At 42.4% G+C, this 19,412-nt stretch overlaps 1 protein-coding gene across 1 annotated transcript; it reads left to right on the top strand.

The window, feature by feature from the left end:
* The first annotated feature begins 536 nt into the window (after positions 1-536).
* On the top strand, positions 537-18,255 carry LOC118558881 (interferon-induced protein 44-like). The gene is made up of 6 exons (XM_036129471.1): positions 537-580; positions 6,898-7,099; positions 12,002-12,160; positions 15,308-15,476; positions 16,871-16,971; positions 18,049-18,255. Exons 1-6 carry the CDS (start codon positions 537-539, stop codon positions 18,211-18,213), a joined length of 840 nt encoding a protein of 279 aa, XP_035985364.1. The 3' UTR covers positions 18,214-18,255.
* The last annotated feature ends 1,157 nt before the right edge of the window (positions 18,256-19,412 follow it).

The following is a 19,412-nucleotide window of genomic DNA, read 5'->3' as shown; positions in this document are numbered from 1 at the left end:
AGTGGATACTGATCTGTCTCACTGGCCGTTTGTAGCATGAGAAGACATAGGGCTGTGTCTCTTAAAGGTTTGTTTGCAGTATGGGGGCCCTGCAAGGAATTGTACTGGTACATTTCCTGTTCACAATATTCATGCTCTGAGACTGAGATCTTATCAAGATCTGAGAGGAAGAGGCGTTAGATTAGCTTATCTGGAAATCTGGGTCTGTCCAAGGATGCACACTGTGCAGGCAGTAGCACACAGAAGGACTCTATTAAAAATAACACTACTGTTGGTGCAACGAACAGAGGCAGGAGACCCAGAATTCAGTCAGACCAGCAGAGATTAAGAACAGGCTCTTTATTAACAAAAATCTCAACCAGCAAAAAAAATCAAAATGACCGTTGAACCAAAAAGACGCCAAAAAAACAAACAGTCCAACAGGGCAGGAAAACAGTCCGAAGAAAAAACAATCTAAGTAAACAAAAAAACAGACCCTAAAAGTCCCAAGAAACAGACACCCAAATAGTCATGATTTCCGGCGGACGTCCCGAATGATGGCCCAGGCGCGGCAGGCAGTCCGGCAGGTGTCACGGAAGAGGCCGGCAACATAGCAGAGCTTCGGTGGGGCGGTGACGGAGCAGAGCTTCAGGAGGCCGGCGACAGAGCAGGACCCTCGGAGGCCGGCGGCTGAAGACGACCCTCACCGGGCCACTGACTAAGCCTGGCTATAGGCCACTGACGGCCCCTGGCTAAGCTGCCCCAGACTACAAACCCCAAAGGACGCCAGACCACAGGCAATAGAGGGCACCGGACTGCAGGCTACAGGTGGCGCCGGGCTACAGGCTACGGGTGGCGCCAGGCTACAGGCTACTGAGGGTGCGGGGCTACAGACTACAGTCTTTCCCAGACCCTTGGAGAACAGAAGCCTCAAAACCCGCCTCTGGAGTGTGTCGGGTAGTGACAGCCAGTGTTACCACTCCGAGAGCTGGCTGTCACGCAGGGTGAGTGGGGACAGAGGCTTAGGTTGTGACCTCAGAGACCTTAAAGTCTCCATGGGCCTCTGCTGCTTGGCCCCTCGACGAGGCCCCACAACCCTGATGTCTTGACGAGAAAGCTGCCTCTTCTTGTCCCGACGAGGCACTTGGCTTCCAGGGTCCCAACCAGAAACTGAGTTGCAGGTTGGAGAGAGGGTCAACTGAATCCCTACCTCACAGGAGGAGAAGAAGTCATTTGAGGACAAGTCCAACTCGACCCCAGCCTCACAGACCGGCAGCAGTCCACTCTGGGTTCCCATGTCGCAGCCTGGAGGCAAAGCATTTCAAGCAAAGTATTTCCATGCATATATGGACTCCAAAAAATACAAAAAGAAGGGGTGCCTCTCAGAACCATCAGCAGCATCAACTCGGTCACATACAATATTGCAAAACATCTTGCAACAGTACTGGCTCAGCTGGTTGGAAACAGTCCACACCACATACAAAACTCCTCACCCGAGACTGGCACCAAAGGAAAGGGTTAGGCAAAGAATTGTTTCCTTTGATGTCACCTCTCTTTTCATTTGCATTCCAAGGCAGTGAACACTGTCAAGACTCAGCTGGAACACAACGCATCACTAAAAGAGAGAACTAATTTAACACCAAACCAGATTTGTAACTTGCTGGACTTTTGTCTCTCAACCACATATTTCAAGTACAGTAACAGCTTTATACAGAGAGAAACAAGTATGTGCCATGGGCTCTCCAGGTTCACCCATTGTGGCCAATTTGTACTTGAAGTAAGTGGAGAGCAGAGCACTCAGTACTTACAAGGGAACACCACCAACTCACTGGTATAGATATGTGGATGATACTTGGGTCAAAATCCAAACGAAAAAAGTTAAGGCACTGGCCAACGACATCAACTTGATGGACAGCAACATAAGATTTAATTTAAATTTAAATCTTATGAAATAAATTTACCAAAGAGGATGCCAAGAAAAAAAGTTGCCTTTTCGAGACTGGACAATGTGGATGATGAGAGTCTCAGAAGTGAAGTTTACCGGAAACCCCCACACACACACATAACCTGATCCTAGCCAGATTGATATCGCTCCGCCTAGCTTCACATACATCCACCTGGGACATCTCCCATAGAGACTGAATTCTCCAACTAATTTTATTGTCCAGCCAATCAGGACACAGGGCTGGAGTTTCATAGATGTGACGTAGTGGAGAAGCGACCGTGAAAAAAAACAATTGCGGCTCGCATCGAGGAAGCAAGCATTAACATTGATGCTGCTATTTCTTCCGTGTTCTCCAATCTACCTAATATTGTTTCATTAAAAGAACAACCAGCCGTGATTAACAACCATACTGTGCCAACGTGCTCTTCAGCTGTGCATACATTTAATTTATCACCGTGTTCTGTTCTATTCTCTTTTAACAAGAGTCATATGCTTTAAATTCACCGGCTGTGCAGCTAATAAAGCCACGGAGTGATCTTCTAATCCCTGAACAGCTGAACATTAATATAAATATTTTCTACAGCCACTGTAACTCCTACACCCTCAGCAATGTATTTCTTCCTGATTGGGAATTAAATTCGCTTTCGATCCAGACCTGCTCTTTTTGTTTGTAATGCTCGAATTTAGCTACAATCAGTCTAGGACGGGTTATATCAGGCTTCTTACCTCCGAGCCGGTGAACGTGGTAGAAGGTGATGTTTTTTACCTGATCCACCGGGATTTTCAGCTTCTGCTGGAGGAACTCATGGATTGTCACCTCGGGATCCTCCTCCTGCAGATTTCCTGTGAAGGCCCCTCTCGGGCGCACTGCTTTGGGGGCCCCTTTGGGAGTCCGGGGTTACGGGTCCCCTGACTCCTGCCTCTGTGCTCGGGGAAGGTGGGTCTTCGGTTCTCCACAATCACTATCAAGCTATTCCTTCTGGATAATTTTCACTTAAACTAGTGCACTCTCACAAACTCCCACAGGTGCTGGGTCCCAGGTATTAAATGTTCACTTATATACAGAAAGGCTATAATTTATTTATTTACTTTCTTTTACTTTGTTTTTTAGGTATCACATTACACATGTCAGCTTAAATAATAATACATATGATTTAGCAATGGTATCAAGGTGTTACACGATTGTATCTGTTGCTTTATGTCTGTTGGTTGTGCTGTTCTTTTTGTGTCTCTTTCCAGGTGATGGAGCAGACAGAGGACGTTTTATCATTCTCTTCCTTTTATCTCTTCTTTCTTTCACCTCTTCTTTCTCTTTTTTTCTCTTCTTGTTTTTCTTTTACTCTCCTACTTTCCCATTGTAGTGTCCATATAATTTGAAATTCTCCACGCAGGAATCACAATAAAGCTATTTACACGCACAAATCAAGCGGAGCATTATGGCAAAGCTGTTTGCTCCACTTGTGAAAGTAAAATCTGTCGAGCTCTATTTGGCATTAAGATATCAATTTTTATTGCCACATTGCTAGACAGGACATTGGGGGAAAAAAAAAAAGAAAAAAAAAGAATGGGAGCGTTTTGTTGATGGTGAATCCGTGGATGTGGTACTTTTCGGCTTCCCTATTATGATGCTGTCGAAACACTTGTCCAGGTAGCTCTCAAGGCTGGTCAAGGTCTCCTCGTCCAGTTTATTTTATCGTTTAAATAAGACAAGTGTTAATGTTTAAACTTTACTTTGTTTAATTTTTAATTATGGGCTTGTTCTTACTTGGACTGATGAGATTACAACTACATGTATATTGCCATTTTTCTTACACACAGCTCTGATGAGATCTCAGCCGCTTATTGCCGCCTCCTTTCCATCTCAAGAACATTGTCTCTCTGTATGCATTCCAATACATATAGAATGACAGGACTCAGGAGGGCCAACAGCTCGGGGAAAAGATTCAGCAGTTCACTTGCACCTCAACAATAAAGGACACTCTTTTGATGACAATGATGTCCACATTTTGGACAGGGAGAACACTGGTTTGAAAGAAGGGTGAAAAAAGCCATCTTGGTCAAAGAAAACAGCCATCACTAAACAGAGGGGGATGATTGGGCTTCCAACTCCCGATTGTTTATAGCTCAGTCCTCCAACACATTCCAGTGAGATTACATAAGATAAGATGAGATAAGATAAGATAAGATAAGATAGTCTTTATTGATCTCACAATGGAGAAATTCACTCGTCACATCGGCTCATACAAGAAGGTGCAGAGTAGGGAAGGTGCATTCAGTTATATACAGTGAATCTTGATATATACAATGGATCAAAAAGAATACCAAAAAATACAAAAAGAAATAGGAATGGACATATGATGTCTTATTTACATTCATAGTGGTCTATATATATATATAAACATATATATATACTTATATATATACATATACCTATACACCTACATACATACGTACCTATACGTATATATGTGCATATACATACGTATAGGTATGTTATATAAAGTTATATATGTACATTGTACATATATAACTACATGTGTACTGACATATGTTCAGGTGTTGATAGCAGCAGAAGTCAGTTCTTTCAGGATTATTGCACGGGTTGTAGTACAGTGTATTAAATAGATTATTGCACATTAGTTGTTACAGTTGTGGTTACAGTTACAGTGCAGCATTGTATAATCTGCTAGCAGCAGGAATGAATGACCTGCGGTAGCGCTCCTTTTTACAGACAGAATGTCTAAGTCTGGCACTAAAGGAGCTGCTCAGCTCCTCTACAGTCTGGTGCAGGGGGTGGAAAGTGTTGTCCATGATGGATGTGAACTTGGACAACACCCTCCTCTCAGCCACTTCCTCCACAGAGTCCAGAGCGCAGCCCAGGACAGAAGTGGCCTTCCTCACCAGCTTATTCAGCCTCTTTCTGTCCCGCTCTACGTTGCCAGGGGCCCAGCAGACGACAGCCTAGAGGAGGGCTGAGGCCACCACAGAGTCATAAAAAGTTTTTAGCAGAGGTCTACTTACGCCAAAAGACCTCAGCCTCCTCAGGAGGTGGAGCCGGCTCTGGCCCTTCTTATACAGGGCGTCGGTGTTGTGAGTCCAGTCCAGTTTACAGGTGAGTGAGGTGGGGGTCTTCTCCTGAAGTCGATCACCATCTCCTTGGTCTTACTGGTGTTTAAGCACAGATGGTTCTTCTCGCACCAGTCCACAAAGTCCATGATGACCGACCGGTACTCCCGCTCGTTCCCCTCAGACACACAGCCCACAATGGCCGAGTCATCAGAGAACTTCTGAAGGTGGCAGCTGTCCGTGTTGTAGGTGAAGTCCGAGGTGTAAAGGGTGAAAAGAAACGGAGACAGGACGGTGCCCTGGGGGGCCCCGGTGCTGCAGAGTGCCACCTCTGACTGACAGCCGTTCAGCCGCACGTGCTGAGGGCGGTCAGTGAGGTAGTCAATGGTCCAGTCAGCTAGATGTTTGTCCACCCCAGCGTCCTCCAGCTTCCCCCTCAGCAGCACTGGTCTGATGGTGTTGAAAGCGCTGGAGAAGTCAAAGAACATGACTCTCACAGCGAAACAATCCCTCAGCTTCTCAGTGGCCTCATCTGACCAAACTTTCACTGACTTCTTCTGTGCCTTTTGTCTCCTCACCAGTGGAATGTAGTGGGGGAGCAGGTAGACGAGGTTGTGGTCTGAGCGTCCCAGAGGGAGGAGGGGGGCGGAGGTGTAGGCGTCTTTAACATTGGCATAAAAAAGGTCCAGCGTTTTATTGTCCCTTGTTTTACACGTGACGTACTGGGGGAGCGTGGGGAGGGTGGAACGGAGGGAGCCATGATTGAAGTCCCCTGTGATCAGCAGTAGAGAGCGGGAGTGCTGTGTTTGCAGATTGTTTACTGTGGCGTGGATCCGCTCACACGTGGTGTGATCACGTGGCCGAACTCTCTCGGCAAGTAATAAGGTCTCAAACTCACTGCGAGAAGTTCAACATCCGAGCAGCATATCTGCTGCTTCACGTGAACATGCATTCACAAACACCGCCAGCCCCCCTCCTCTCTTTTTTCCGCTCCCCGCAAAAGTTCTGTCCGCGCGGATAAGTCTAAAGCCATCCTGTGAGATCACTGAGTCCGGGACAGATCCATCTAACCACATCTCCGTGAAGCACATAATACTAGCGTCTCTGTACCTACTTTGGAAACGGGTTAGTGCTGTGAGTTCCTCGGTCTTGTTCCGTAGAGATCTAACGTTTCCGGTGACAACCGATGGTAAATAACCTTTTCTCCGCTTCGTCCTCCCGCCCCGACATCCTCTCTGCCTCCTCCGTATTTCTGCGGGGATGTATAGTTTCTCAGCGTGGCGATGAGCAGGGCCGCAGCACGAGGAGTCACATAGTCCGAGAAGCTGGTTCCTCGTGTAGACAATGGGACGCTCTGAGTCGCGGACAAAGGGGTCTCCACTCGCGGCATCAAAAGGTGCCGAAAGTAACAAAAAAAAATCTGCATCAACATCAGCATCTCATCATCATCCACTCACACCAAGCAATAGCTTGGAGTGAATACCCAGGACAGTGGCGGGAGGGTCATAGATTTGCATCTGACTTAGCATGCACCTAGACGAATGGGGCTCCATGTCCTTTAAAAACAGCAGTGCAACTGCAGGTTGCTCCAGAAGACTCCTGGATAGGTGTCAAAATATTTTTAAAAGAACTGAGCAAAAGTCTGGTTTCCTCTGATTTAAGCTTGTTTGCTGTTGCAATGACTCAGATAACTGAGAATTTGCCTTCACTTAGTTAATTCACTTAAACCTCCTCTTCATTTCAAATTGTTCTGAATAAATAACAAAATTCACCCATTCTATTTAGACTTATTCAGATTTTCTGATGACAGTTTTTTGTTCCTTTCCTATTGCAGTTGTGTATGCTTGTGCCATTCATTAGGTTCTGACACAACAGATCCAACAAACTGATGTACTTTATGTTTTCAGAGAGAAACAAAGGAATCTTCAGTATGTGCAAGAGTACAAACCTGTGAAAGAGGGCATCAGGTACCTTCGAGTCTTGCTGTGTGGACCTGTTGGAGCCGGAAAGTCCAGTTTCATTAACTCTGTCAGCAATGTCCTTCGAGAGCGAATTACGATTCCTGCTGTGGCAAGTGCAGCCATATCCGACAAAAGCTTTACCACTCAAGTAAGAAAACTAAGTGCTTCTGTTCAGCTCACCAAACAAAGTGACTACAACTAGAAAAATAATTTAAAAAAGAGACAGGCATACTTGGTTGTATTGAGCATATGGAACTGAATACTTTTATGTTTTGTTGCAACACTGAACCCTTACCATCTTCAAAAGTCTCTGTGTTTTCTTACAGTTTGAAGGATTATTACCATTGTTTTCCCAGTGACTAATAGACATGATTTCCCTGTCAAAGCTATGCATACATTTGTTTAGACATTAATTGATAATATTCGCAGCCATGATTTTGACCTATGTACTGTGCATATATAGGTTTTGACCAAGCAAACTGTCTGGTTTAAAGTTTGTCAAAGTATAGACTTATAGGTATAGTGAACAATCTTTTTTCAGTTTTTAGTTCCGGAGGGATCATCTTGTCTATTGGTTGTTCGACATGTCACAAGAAGCAAACTCTCTTACTAGTTTATGCAAAGAATAACGAAAAACAAAACAAGAGAGTATTTGGGACATTCTTTCACTCAATCTCCTTAAGGAGCAGAAGAACACATAAAATGGTCTTGCGCATGTACAGTAATTCAAAAAGAGAGTTGGACATTTCTGTCCAATATTATTGGACAAATCATCCACTATACCTTTAAATCTGAAAATGTGCAAGGCCTACAATAAAGCCTATAAAAATGCAAACATGCCAGAAAGTTTAAGCCAAAACTCAAAGATGTCAGGATGCAGCTTGTAGGCTGCATGCTGAGCCTCCCTTCCTCTCTCTCTTCCCTGCGCAGCCTGATTGGTTCCACCTGTCAGGCTGCAATTATCCCTGATTTGTTTCCACCTGTTGTCACCTCTATATATATATGTTCTCATTGCCGGTCCGTAGTGTTCAACTCCTGCTCAGTCTCAGTCAGTCAGCCTGTGTCCGCTCTATTTTTGTTCAGTCAACCAGAAGACCTTGCTTCACCTCTATTTTTGTTCAGTCAGCCAGAAGACTTTGCTTTAGTTCTATTTTTTCAGTTACTGCCAGAGACTCTGCTTCAGCTCTGTTCCAGCTCACCCTCAGCCAGAGACTCGTTTCCAGCTAAGTCACAGCCAGAGACTCCGCTCCAGCACAGCCCGCAGTCCAGGGTTCGCTGGCTCCGGTGTTCCTCTGTGGTCTCCGTCCTCGGCTGCTGGGTTCCGTCCTGGTCTCAAGTTCTCTACTCCTGGTGTTCTGTCCTGGTCTCAAGTTCTCTACTCCTGGTGAGCTGTCCTGGTCTCAAGCTCTCGACTCCTGGGTTCTGTCCTGGTCTCAAGTTCTTGGCTCTGGTGTTCCGTCCTGGTCTCAAGGTCTCGACTCCTGGGTTCTGTCCTGGTCTCAATTCTCGGCTCTGGTGTTCCGTCCTGGTCTCAAGTTCTCAACTCCTGGTGAGCCGTCCTGGTCTCAAGCTCTCGACTCCTGGGTTCTGTCCTGGTCTCAAGTTCTCGGCTCTGGTGTTCCGTCCTGGTCTCAAGTTCTCAACTCCTGGTGAGCCGTCCTGGTCTCAAGCTCTCGACTCCTGGGTTCTGTCCTTGTCTCAAATTCTCGGCTCTGGTGTTCTTCTTGAGCACGCCCCACAAGCACACACTGCAACAATAGCACACGTGCAGAATCAGCCACACACTCAAAAATGACAAAAAACGAATCTGGATCAAGTTCATTAAATTTAGGCAATAAACGTAAATTACCCATAACATCAAACTCCATATCAGCACCATCCAAAGGAACTGAAGGAGAACGAGAGACTCCAGACGCGACACCCTGTTTAGCCAAATCTAACCGTGTCCTTTCGATCTCCAACCTAGTATGCTCTGCCTACAGTTGTGCTTTCATTTTGAATTTATCATGCTCAAACTGTAACAACAGTAATTCCCTATGCTGCTCAAATGTCAAACCAGGGGGTAAAACAGCAGGATTAGATGAAGTAGTTTTACCAACTGATTTGTGCAAAACGTCCTTTTCAACTAAATTTGCAACCAAAATGGACTTCACGTTCTCTTTAGACCGTCGGCCATCAATTTCCACACCGTAGTGTTTTCCAATCTCAAATAACAGCTCTTTTGAGCAATCTTCCAAAATCTCCTCTGAGGGAGACTCAAAAAATCCAGAGAGAGAAGTCATGATCACTTATAATAACAGAACTCAAACAATAATCAGGGAAAAGCGCTAAATCATGTACACAATAGACAGACTGAGGAACCCCACTACCCTTGTCTATATGCAAAACTTACCTAACCAACAACTGATCCCTAGTCTTCATGCTTTTTGGCAGCGGGTTGCTATGCACCTTAAACCAGCGGGCTAGAAAGGAAATCTATACAGATCCCCTGACTAGAATCCCACGGTTGTGCTCCCGAGATAACTGTAAACGGTTAACACTAACCACCTAGAAGCGACACTATAACGACAACGACCAGATGAAGCCCAAAGGAGCCACACCTCTATCGCCTATCAGGGGACCAAAGCTGCAAACAGGTGCACACGATCAACACTCAACACACTGATTACAGAGGAAAAAAATAAATAAATTACGCCATCCAAAAACCACAAAATAATTCCCAGCCGTGTCTCGAATCAACGGTGTACATTTAAACAGAGAAAAAAAAATCCAGAAACCAAAATCGAACCAAAAACAACAAACTATTCAAACGCAACTGGGTTCAACTAATGACGAGCCCCCATTTTTGTTACGACCTGGCTCGTGAGCCGTAACAAAATCCAGGGAGACACGGCCTTCAATAAAAGAATACACTCTTTATTGACAACCCAACCAAATAAACAGAGCCAAACAGCGACAAGCAGGTATCCCCTAACCCTAACCCTAACCCCCCCGTGGTTGATGGCATCACTGAAACCAGTGATGACCGGAAAAGTCCTGCAAAAGAAAGGAAAGGTCAAACAAACAAAACCTAACAAAGACAGGGTGGCCAGCCGGGTAAGGGAAGAGCCACCTCTGCAGGGCAGAGCTGGGTGAAGAAGCCGACTCCCTCCAACCAGCTTCAACTCCACTCTCTCCACGCTCCACGTAAAGTGGAGGGATCCGTCAGTCTCAAGTTCTCGGCTCTGGTGTTCCCTCCTGGTCTCACGTTCTCAACTCCTGGTGAACCATCCTGGTCTCAAGTTCTCGGCTCTGGTGTTCCGTCCTGGTCTCAAGTTCTCGGCTCTGGTGTTCCGTCCTGGTCTCAAGTTCTCGGCTCCTGTGTTCGTCCTGGTCTCAAGTGTACCGTCCTGGTCTCAAGCCATCGGCTCCAGTGTTCCTTCCCGGTCAGTCTCTGCATTACTGGGGGGGGGGGAGGATATCATCTTTTTTGATTTTTAATGCTGACCACTTTAGGATGGCGAAGTGGGCAGCTGCTGATGCCTGGGAGCTCTGGCTTTTTTGTTGGTTGTCTTCATGTTCTCATTTTTATCACCTCTCTAAACTCCAATCCAACATGAAAGAGATGAGCTGTTGGAATTGATATTCTGCCCTGGATTGCACGGACCGTACCAACTGCCATAATTGGACCACGACAGGGGGATGGTTCCTGGGGGCTTTCCAGGGGCGTGATCCAGGAACGATACGGGGATTCCGCCCCGCAGCAAAAAGCAGGAGTCCGTCAGCAGTACACAAAGGGCAATCCAACTCAGGTCCAGGTCTGATTAAAAAAACGGATGCTGACCGGCCAGAGGCTTACAGGGGTTAGACAAGTTCCAGTACTCACGCACAGGCAGGTTCAGAGACACAGGCAGGCAATCCAGGGTTGGCCGATCCAAGACCCAAGGTCTTGAATCTGGAAAGTTCCCACTGGCTAGCTTGAGATGATCTGGCACTGGGGGCTGGTCTGAACAGTTTATATGGCGGTGGAAAGAGATGGAACCGGTAAAAGATGATTGCAGATGGAGAGGAGCTGAACAGGTGTGCTGAGTGGGCAATCAGACAACCACCGGTGCAGAGATCGTCACAAGCACGTTTTATTGCCCAGTTTCATTGTGCAGCTCTGTTTATGAAGGTTTCAAAATATTGCACAAGATTCACTACAGGCGTTATACATTATAGTATCACTACTGTGAATGCATTTTTTGAACTCTTGACTATCATAAATGTTTCATTGCACAGTTCTGTATATAAAGGTTTAAGAACATTGCACAAGATTTACCCCACACTTAAATGTATCAACAAAGAATCTTTGAGTGACTGGTTCATACAACACAGTGGATTAGGCTTAGGTAGGTCTGATATTCAGAACTTAGTGTGAGTAATAGCAGACCCCAAAGACCGTCTTGTATGATTTAATCTCTATAAAAATTAAAAAAACTTTACACATTGTTTACTATGTATTTACTGGTACCCATTGTTTATTGCTTGTTGTTTGTTGTGTGTATATCCTCATAGTTTTTTGCCACAATAACGCTCAGTGACAATTAAAGCTTCTTGATTTTTGATTAATGGTACTACTTAGCAGAAAATTCTCTGGTAGTAACTCGCAGTGTTGTTGGCAAAAAAAAATTTTAAAGGCATCATTTAAAAATTTTGCAACAATGTTTACATTAATTCACCCTTTAATTGAACACTGTGGAAAATCTTTTGTGATGTTTAAGAAGTCTGTCGACAGACCACTATGATACACACATTATCTATGATGTGACAGATAATTATATTTGATAGACCAATATCAGACAGCTTTTGACAAAGGGTTGTCTGATACATAGTGTTAAATATCCTAGAAAAGTGATTAGAAAGGGCAGTACAGTAATTAGAATCAGAAATACTTAAATTATCCCAGAGGGGAATTATTCAAATTAGTTGATACCTGTAATTTACTTTTTGTTTTTCCTGGTTTTTGCCTATGCTGTTAAAAATAATTATTTCTCTATCGATCCATCATGTCTTTCTCTTTGTCTGTCAGTATGAAACTCATAAATTCAGCAAGGGACGAGGAAAGTCAGCGGAATTTTACCCCGTGGTATTCAATGACATCATGGGCCTGGAAGATGGGAACGAAACTGGAGTTCATCCTGATGACATCAAACTGGCTTTGGAGGGTCATGTGAAGGAGGGCCACAAGGTAAACTATTCCCTACTGTTGGGGCTTGTTATGAGCTATAGGATATTTGTTCAAACATCCCTTTTGGATTAGCATTTATATATCTTTGAATCCAAATCAATTTTATTCGGCAAGATTGTAGGTGCAAATAAGAAAATTGATTTAGGATTCCGATGCTTGCATTCTGCCAAAAATGGAGGGCACAATAAGCGGGTCCTCGAGTCATTGGTATACAGAAATAAAAGGAGAGGTGAGAGAATACACCCCTGGGGAGCACTGGTGTTAATTGTTCTTGGGGAGGAGAAGATCCTCCCCACCCTTACCTGCTACTGGTAGTTGGTCAGTAAACTGATTATCCACTGACAGGTGGAAGGCGGCGCTGTGAGCTTCTGGTAGAGGATGTTATTGTTGATTGCTCAATAGGCAAACTACAGGGGATACAGCAGGAGGACCCTGATGTTTTTCAGATGCGTCAGCACCAGGTGCTAATAGGATTTCAAGGAATAGGGAAGTGCTGGGACAGGTAAGGTGGGGCAAAGTAATAAGTAGTTTAAATTGGATTTTGGATCTAATTGGGGAGCCAGTGTAGCTGTTGTAATATGGGAGTGATATGGTTTAAACAAGGGGTTTCCCTGATGATAGGGGCAGCAGTGTTCCAAACCATTTATGGAGTGACTTTTAGACTTAGTTTTTGTAAGTTCTATAAGTTGTATGCAATTAAATTTCGTTGCATGCAGCTTATGACTGATGACTTGAAATTTCCTTGGACTGGATTCTAGAGCTATCCTTACTGCGTATTGTCACCCAGCCGGCCTGGTTATCCAGTTGCTACGGTGCTGCTGGAGGACCGCTACAAGAAACTAATCTCTGTGGCATTGCGCAAACTAAGGGGCGGCTATCAGCTCCTTTTTCAACAGCATGGAGCCGGGTCTCCAATTCTGACAACCTCTCCTCCAAGACTACAAAAACTTTACATTTATTATACCAATATCACTAAAGGAGGCAGAGGAAAAACTAAATATTAGACACAAATAGCAGGAAAAAGGGGGAGACTTAGACAGAGACGGAGAAGCGGATGGAAGAGTAGGGGAGAAAGCCACTGTGAGCTAAAGCTGGGCTAACGGCTAAAGCTAGGCTAACGGCCTCTTACCACACCAAGAAAAGCAGACAGTGTGAAACACGAGGAGTTCCCAAATATGAAGTTCGGCAAGAGAGAATGTGTTTTACATGTGCTTATGTGTTAGGAACAGATGTCACAGTAAAGAGATTAAAGATAAAAAAGAGAGAGTCTGGAACACCAAACAATCCACACCGCAGCAAAGGAAACAGGAAGTGACACTCAGTTCATCTCAGCCAATCCTGAAATGAACTATGCACACAGATCCATTGAACTAGCCTTGAGACTCTGGACCAATCACATCTGCTAATCAACCACCAAATCTGTTATAAGACTAGATCCTTTTTTCCACTGTGAAACATGGATGTGGCAGCAGCATGATGCTGTGGGGATCTTTTTCTTTAGGATGAACAAGAAAGCTGATCAGAGTAGATGGATCAAGCTAAATACTGTGCAATCCTCAAGAGAAGTGGCTAACGGCTCCATCACAGCTCAAAACATGACTATACGTTTAAAACGTCCTAGTCAAAGTCCAGACCTAATTTTATGTAATATTTGTAGTGGGAAAATGTGCATAATACCTTTCACAAATGACATCAAAAGCAATCTGTTTCCAGGCATTCAAGTCAACATGTGTACACTTACTGGCCACTTTACTTTTTCAGTTTCTTGTTAATGCAAACCTGCAAATTAAACAGCAGCTACTGAATCTATTCACTCTATTTACCTCAAACCTAGCATCAGAATGGGGAGGTGATTTTATAAGTGGATTGTTATTGGTGCCAAAAGGAATGGTCTCAGTATTTTAGAAACAGCTAATCTATTGAGATTTTCACAAATCCAAATTTTATTTCAATACTTTATGATAGTTTGCCAAATTCTAACAGCCTACTCGGGAACACGCTGATTTGAACTCCAGTGTCTGATTGGAGACCTGTGCTCTACGGTGGGGTGCCCTGTAATCTTTTTAAAGCTGTTCAATTCTAATATAACTATCCAGAGCTGAAATCCAATAACATGGTCTGTCTTTCCTCAAATCATCAACATCTCCAATGTGTGTTGGTGCGACAATTGATTATGGTTACTAGATGTGTTCCTTTTTAAGGTGTGAGTGTAATGATCAGGATCTAAGGACCCAGAATTCAAACCAGCCAAATAGTGAATGATTTTGAACAGTTTATTAAAAGGTAAACTGCTGCAGGTTGTGTCAGCGTCTATGGCAGGAACCTCTGGAAACAGAGACAGCTGGTTAGTGACCACGCTAACTTTAGGGGATGAGTGATTAACAAACCGTAGTCTGGTGGGAACCACAAATGTTAGTTCAGGCAGACTGACTGGAGCGCTAACGCTGTTTACTCTTATCAGCGAAACCCTGAGAAGGGCACAGGCTGGTGTATGGTGGTCAAGCAACAGGCAGAGGGGTCAGAATCGTGAAGACAGCGCAAGGCAGGGGGAACAGGGGGGCAATCCAGAATCTGTAATCCAGGACGAGGTCCGGAGTCAGAGCCGGGTGATCAGAGGTCCGATGAGAATCCAGAGGGAGGCAGGCAAGTAATCAGCAAAGGAACGCTAGATTAATCTCACCGGTGGCTCTAAATAATCTGGTACTAGTGTCTTCTTCTTCTTCTTTAGATTATAACGGCAGCTTGCATGCGTTATTGTTGCACTACTGCCATCTATTGGATCCTAATATCTATTCCTCAAATTCTCATAATGATCCTAGTATTAGGCACTAGTATATTGTCTGAAGGCTTGTTATGTAGTAGGTGGAGCAGGTGGATCTGATGAGTGGTAATGAGAACAGGGCGGTGCTGCATAGCTGTCGTGTGATGGATCAGACCAGCACTAGCGCCGAGATCATGACACCGAATAAGCCTTGGGATGGCGAAATCTTTAAATCTGGTGAAAACATACCATATGTATTTATGAAGATCATTTCTCAGCAGATTTAAGTTAACAAACTATTCAATCAACAGAGGATGTGTAGAGCAGAGTTTGTAGAAAGAAAACATTTCAAACATTATGTATATTTAATTTTCTCTGTTTTCCAGTTCAACCCCTTTTCTCAGCTAACTAAAGATGATCCAGGCTATAACCAGAACCCCTCTGCTGATGACAGAGTTCATGTCTTGGTCTCTGTGATCTCTGCCAATGCTCCACGGATTAACCCATCATTTCTTGAGAAGATGAGAAGCATCAGAAAAACTGCCAGTGACCTGAGTAAGTCTATAAAAGATTATGACCCGCTTTCCAAGGGTCAGAGTTTGTAAAGAAAAATTTGTGGATGAAGTGCAATTGTTAAGGGGGAATTATTGCCTCAGTGTTATGGCCCTTTCTCTGACATGCAGTGGTGGAGTCTTCACAATGCAGATTAAAATGTGTCAGCTCACCTTTGATATTGGCTGTTCAGACTGTGGGCCCACCTCCCTCTTGCATATTACCCATGAGACTGGCCTTGAGACACTGGACCAATCTCATCTGCCCAAAATGAGAAAGACTAATTTGATGTGGCTGCTTTGAACTATGCACACTGCTTCTGTTTTTTGAAGACAGTTTTCTTTTAATCCTCGTATTTAGTTTACACTACATTGTGTTTTGTTTTTGGCAGGTGGTTTAGTGTAAAGAGGTCTTCCTTTAGGTTTTATTTTTTTATTTTTTTATTTATCCTTTATTTAACCAGGTAATACCCATTGAGATCAAAAATCTCTTTTGCAAGGGAGACCTGGCCAAGATAGGCATCAAAATTACATCACATCATTACATACGTACAAAGACACACACATGAAAGCCAAATATGCACTTACAATAAAATCTCAATTAAAACATTGACATGTGAGGGTGTCCAACTCAAAACATCTCATTCTCAGCTTAAAAATACTCAAAGGAACCAATTTACTAAGTTTCAAGTTATTTTGCATCAAATTCCATGTAAAGGGAGCAGAGTAAGCAAAGGCCTTTTTACCCAGCTCAGTACTGACACGTGGGACAGAAAACAAGAATACAGCCTGAGAACAGAGAGAGTAATGACCAGAATTTTTTTTCATAAGAAGTAAACATAAATAAGATGGAAGCGCACCAAGAATAGCCTTATATATAAATGTATACCAATGACAAAGCCTCCGTGTAGCCAAAGCAGACCACCCTACGCGAGAATACAGCTCACAGTGATGGGTGCGAGCTTTACAATTAGTAATAAATCTCAACGATTTGTGATAGGCTGCGTCAATCATCTGAAGGCATTGAGCAGATGAATGCATATATAATATATCACCATAATCCAGCACCATTTATTTAAGAGGTTATGGAGGCTACATTTATAACAGATGTAGCCCGCATAATCTCCCCAATATGTTGTAATTTGTCCTGATTTACAATGCTTGTAACATTGTTCTGAACCCTGTAAATAACCCCTTTCATGTTGAACTTACCGTCTTGAAACAACTTTTATGTTACCACTTTTTCTGTGCCAACTGTGGGCGTAACACTGTTTGTAGCAAAATATATTGTTTACAAGTATAACCAATAACATAAATTCTGCTTTAAGAAGTATTAGTTTAAATTTTATATTGTGAAATTAAAAATTATGTAATCTAAGAGAATATCTGTTTTGGCAGAAATTCCTCAAATGGCCATTATGACCCACATTGATGCTGCCTGTGGTGAAATTGAGAAAGATCTGAAGAATGTGTACAAGAGCAAACACCTGAAAAAAAAGGTGAGTTTCAGTACGCTACCATTAGAAGTTCAGACAAGGTCTGCTGAACGTTGCCATAAATGTTCAGACTATGCCCCTGACAACATTCACTGAATGTCAAAATGAACCACCATTTGACACTGGGCATCTAAACATCCAACAAATGTTGACAATGCTCCCTGAACATTTTATAGTATTTCATTTTGACATCTTTTAATGAATATATTTAATGTACTGCAAGATTGTCCTGTAAACATTAGTCCTCCATTTTCAAGAGAGATTAATTCATACTTGTAACAACCTTGAAAATGAATTACAGTCACTTAATCAATACATTTTACAGAAATAACCAGAGCAGGATAGTTGCATGTACTACATTAGCCATTTTTCATTATCGCTTTCACCTTCTTGTTAACATTATATTTTGTGGCATGATCACATATTAAGTTAATTCTAATTTAAGTTATGGCCTTCTAACTTAGCACATAAGCCAGACTGTAAAATGCAATTCCTTACAAAATCTTTTGAGTTGTATCTAGACCAGTGTTGGATGATTTCTAGGTGGGATTTAAACAATAAAGACTTACAGGGCAAGATTTATCTTAAAATAATCACTTTATTATGTTATAGCAGTATGTAAATAAAAGTATCAAATGGCTTTAGGAATAAGACATCACAAATTTGTTTTTAAATTTAATATCAATAAAACATTGTCATTATATCTTATTAAGACATCCATTTAAAAGATTAAATAAATCCCAGCTAAAACATTTTTTTAGCTGGGTCAATGTTGTGTGTATATCATTCCTTAACTTTCAAACAATATTCACTTGCTAGCTGGGCAATGAGTCTGGTCAGAAATAAAACACCAAATTTCAGACTGTAACTAGTTTTCCGAGCAAATCTCATTCATTGCTAAATTGAGGCTAGTGCTTGCTTAGCACCAGTTCTTTCTGTTAATACGGACTCTTAGGTTTTCATATATATATATATTGCTTACTCTTCTTTTGGAAAATCAAACTGGTTTATAAGGTAGAGCCAGGAACTGCTGTGATGTAAAAAAACATTAAAGTTTTTTGTTTGTTTTTGAACTTTCAGATAAAGGACTTCAGTGCAACATTGGGAATCCCCATAAACTGTATCTTTCCAGTGAAAAACTATAGTGAAGAAATTGACCTGAACGATGACGTTGACTTTCTGATCCTCAGTGCTCTGAAGAAAATGGTTGACTTTGGGGACGACTTTATCGAGAGAAATTGTTAAGATCTGGACTAAACTCTGAGGTGGAGGGATGTAGTTTTTATAAACAACAGCAAAAGCTTATTTTTTATCTTGTTTTACAATGGTGGCACATGTTAGGTAGTAGTATGGGTAATTAAGTTACATGGTGTTACAATTGTGATTATTATAAAATAAAACATTAAAGGGTTTCAAAACAAATATGACACTATCCTGACATAGCATCATGAAGCAGTTACATTTTTATACATGAAAAATACTTAAATTTCTCTAACACATTAAGGACCGGTTAGCCACCAGTTTATGGATGTGTTGGATGGTAGGGATCACAAATGTTTTTTTCATGTGTTCATTTCCTGGTCAAATATGTTTACTAAACTATTTATCAATTCACTGTTTGTTCTTTTCTTCTTTTGATCCAAACTATACGATTGTGGACATAATTTAAAGTTCTTTTGCCTTTCCGAATAAAATTTGAGTTACATTTTTAAGGCTGATTCTTCATTGAAAATATTGTAATCAGAACTATTTTGGTCAGTATTTAAATCATGATAATAATCATGAATATTCTGGCAACAACGTTCCACAGAATGTTGCTGGAAACTCAGGAAAATGGCAGATTTCCAGCTAACATGAATTCTGCCATCATTAGTCTCCTGCTTAAGGCAGGCAAAGACCGTATGTTTCCCACCAGCTATCATCCCATGTCCTTAATTAACGTGGATATTAAAGCAATCTGTATAGCTTTTGCAAAATTAGATTAGATAAAGTCACTCCTCTCATAATCCACCCTGATCAAACTGGTTTCATCAGAGGAAGACAGTCATCCACACACACACGCATATGTTTGCATATACAAAGTAATTTCCCAGAGGGAAATTACTTTGTAATCCCTCTGGGATTATTAAAGTATGTCTGATTCTGATTACTTAATTTAATATATTATTCCTACGGTAAAAATATTAAATACAATATATTGTCTTTAGATGCTTTAGAAAAATCATTTGATAGAGTAAACTGGAAATTTTTATCCGCTACTCTACATAAATTTGGGTTTAGTGATTTTTTTAAAAATTGGTTAAAAATTGTATACAGCTTCCCAACAGGCTGTGTCAGGACAAATAAACAAACAGTGTTCCAGCTTTTGTCTACAGAGGGGCACTAGGCAAGGATGCCCGCTTTCCCCCTCACTTTTTGCCATTTTTATTAAACCTCTAACAGCA

Source organism: Fundulus heteroclitus, unplaced genomic scaffold, assembly GCF_011125445.2.
Source record: "Fundulus heteroclitus isolate FHET01 unplaced genomic scaffold, MU-UCD_Fhet_4.1 scaffold_173, whole genome shotgun sequence".
Taxonomy (NCBI): Eukaryota; Metazoa; Chordata; class Actinopteri; order Cyprinodontiformes; family Fundulidae; genus Fundulus; species Fundulus heteroclitus.
Note: the sequence above shows the minus strand (reverse complement) of the source record. Positions and strands in the feature narration are given on the sequence as shown.

Bases quoted from the DNA above. Each gene is read 5' to 3' on its own strand.
- LOC118558881 (XM_036129471.1), top strand. From the start codon at position 537: ATGGCCCAGGCGCGGCAGGCAGTCCGGCAGGTGTCACGGAAGAG. The intron at 581-6,897 runs GCCGGCAACATA...TTATGTTTTCAG, and splicing joins CGGCAGGTGTCACGGAAGAG to AGAGAAACAAAGGAATCTTC. The intron at 16,972-18,048 runs GTGAGTTTCAGT...TTGAACTTTCAG, and splicing joins GCAAACACCTGAAAAAAAAG to ATAAAGGACTTCAGTGCAAC.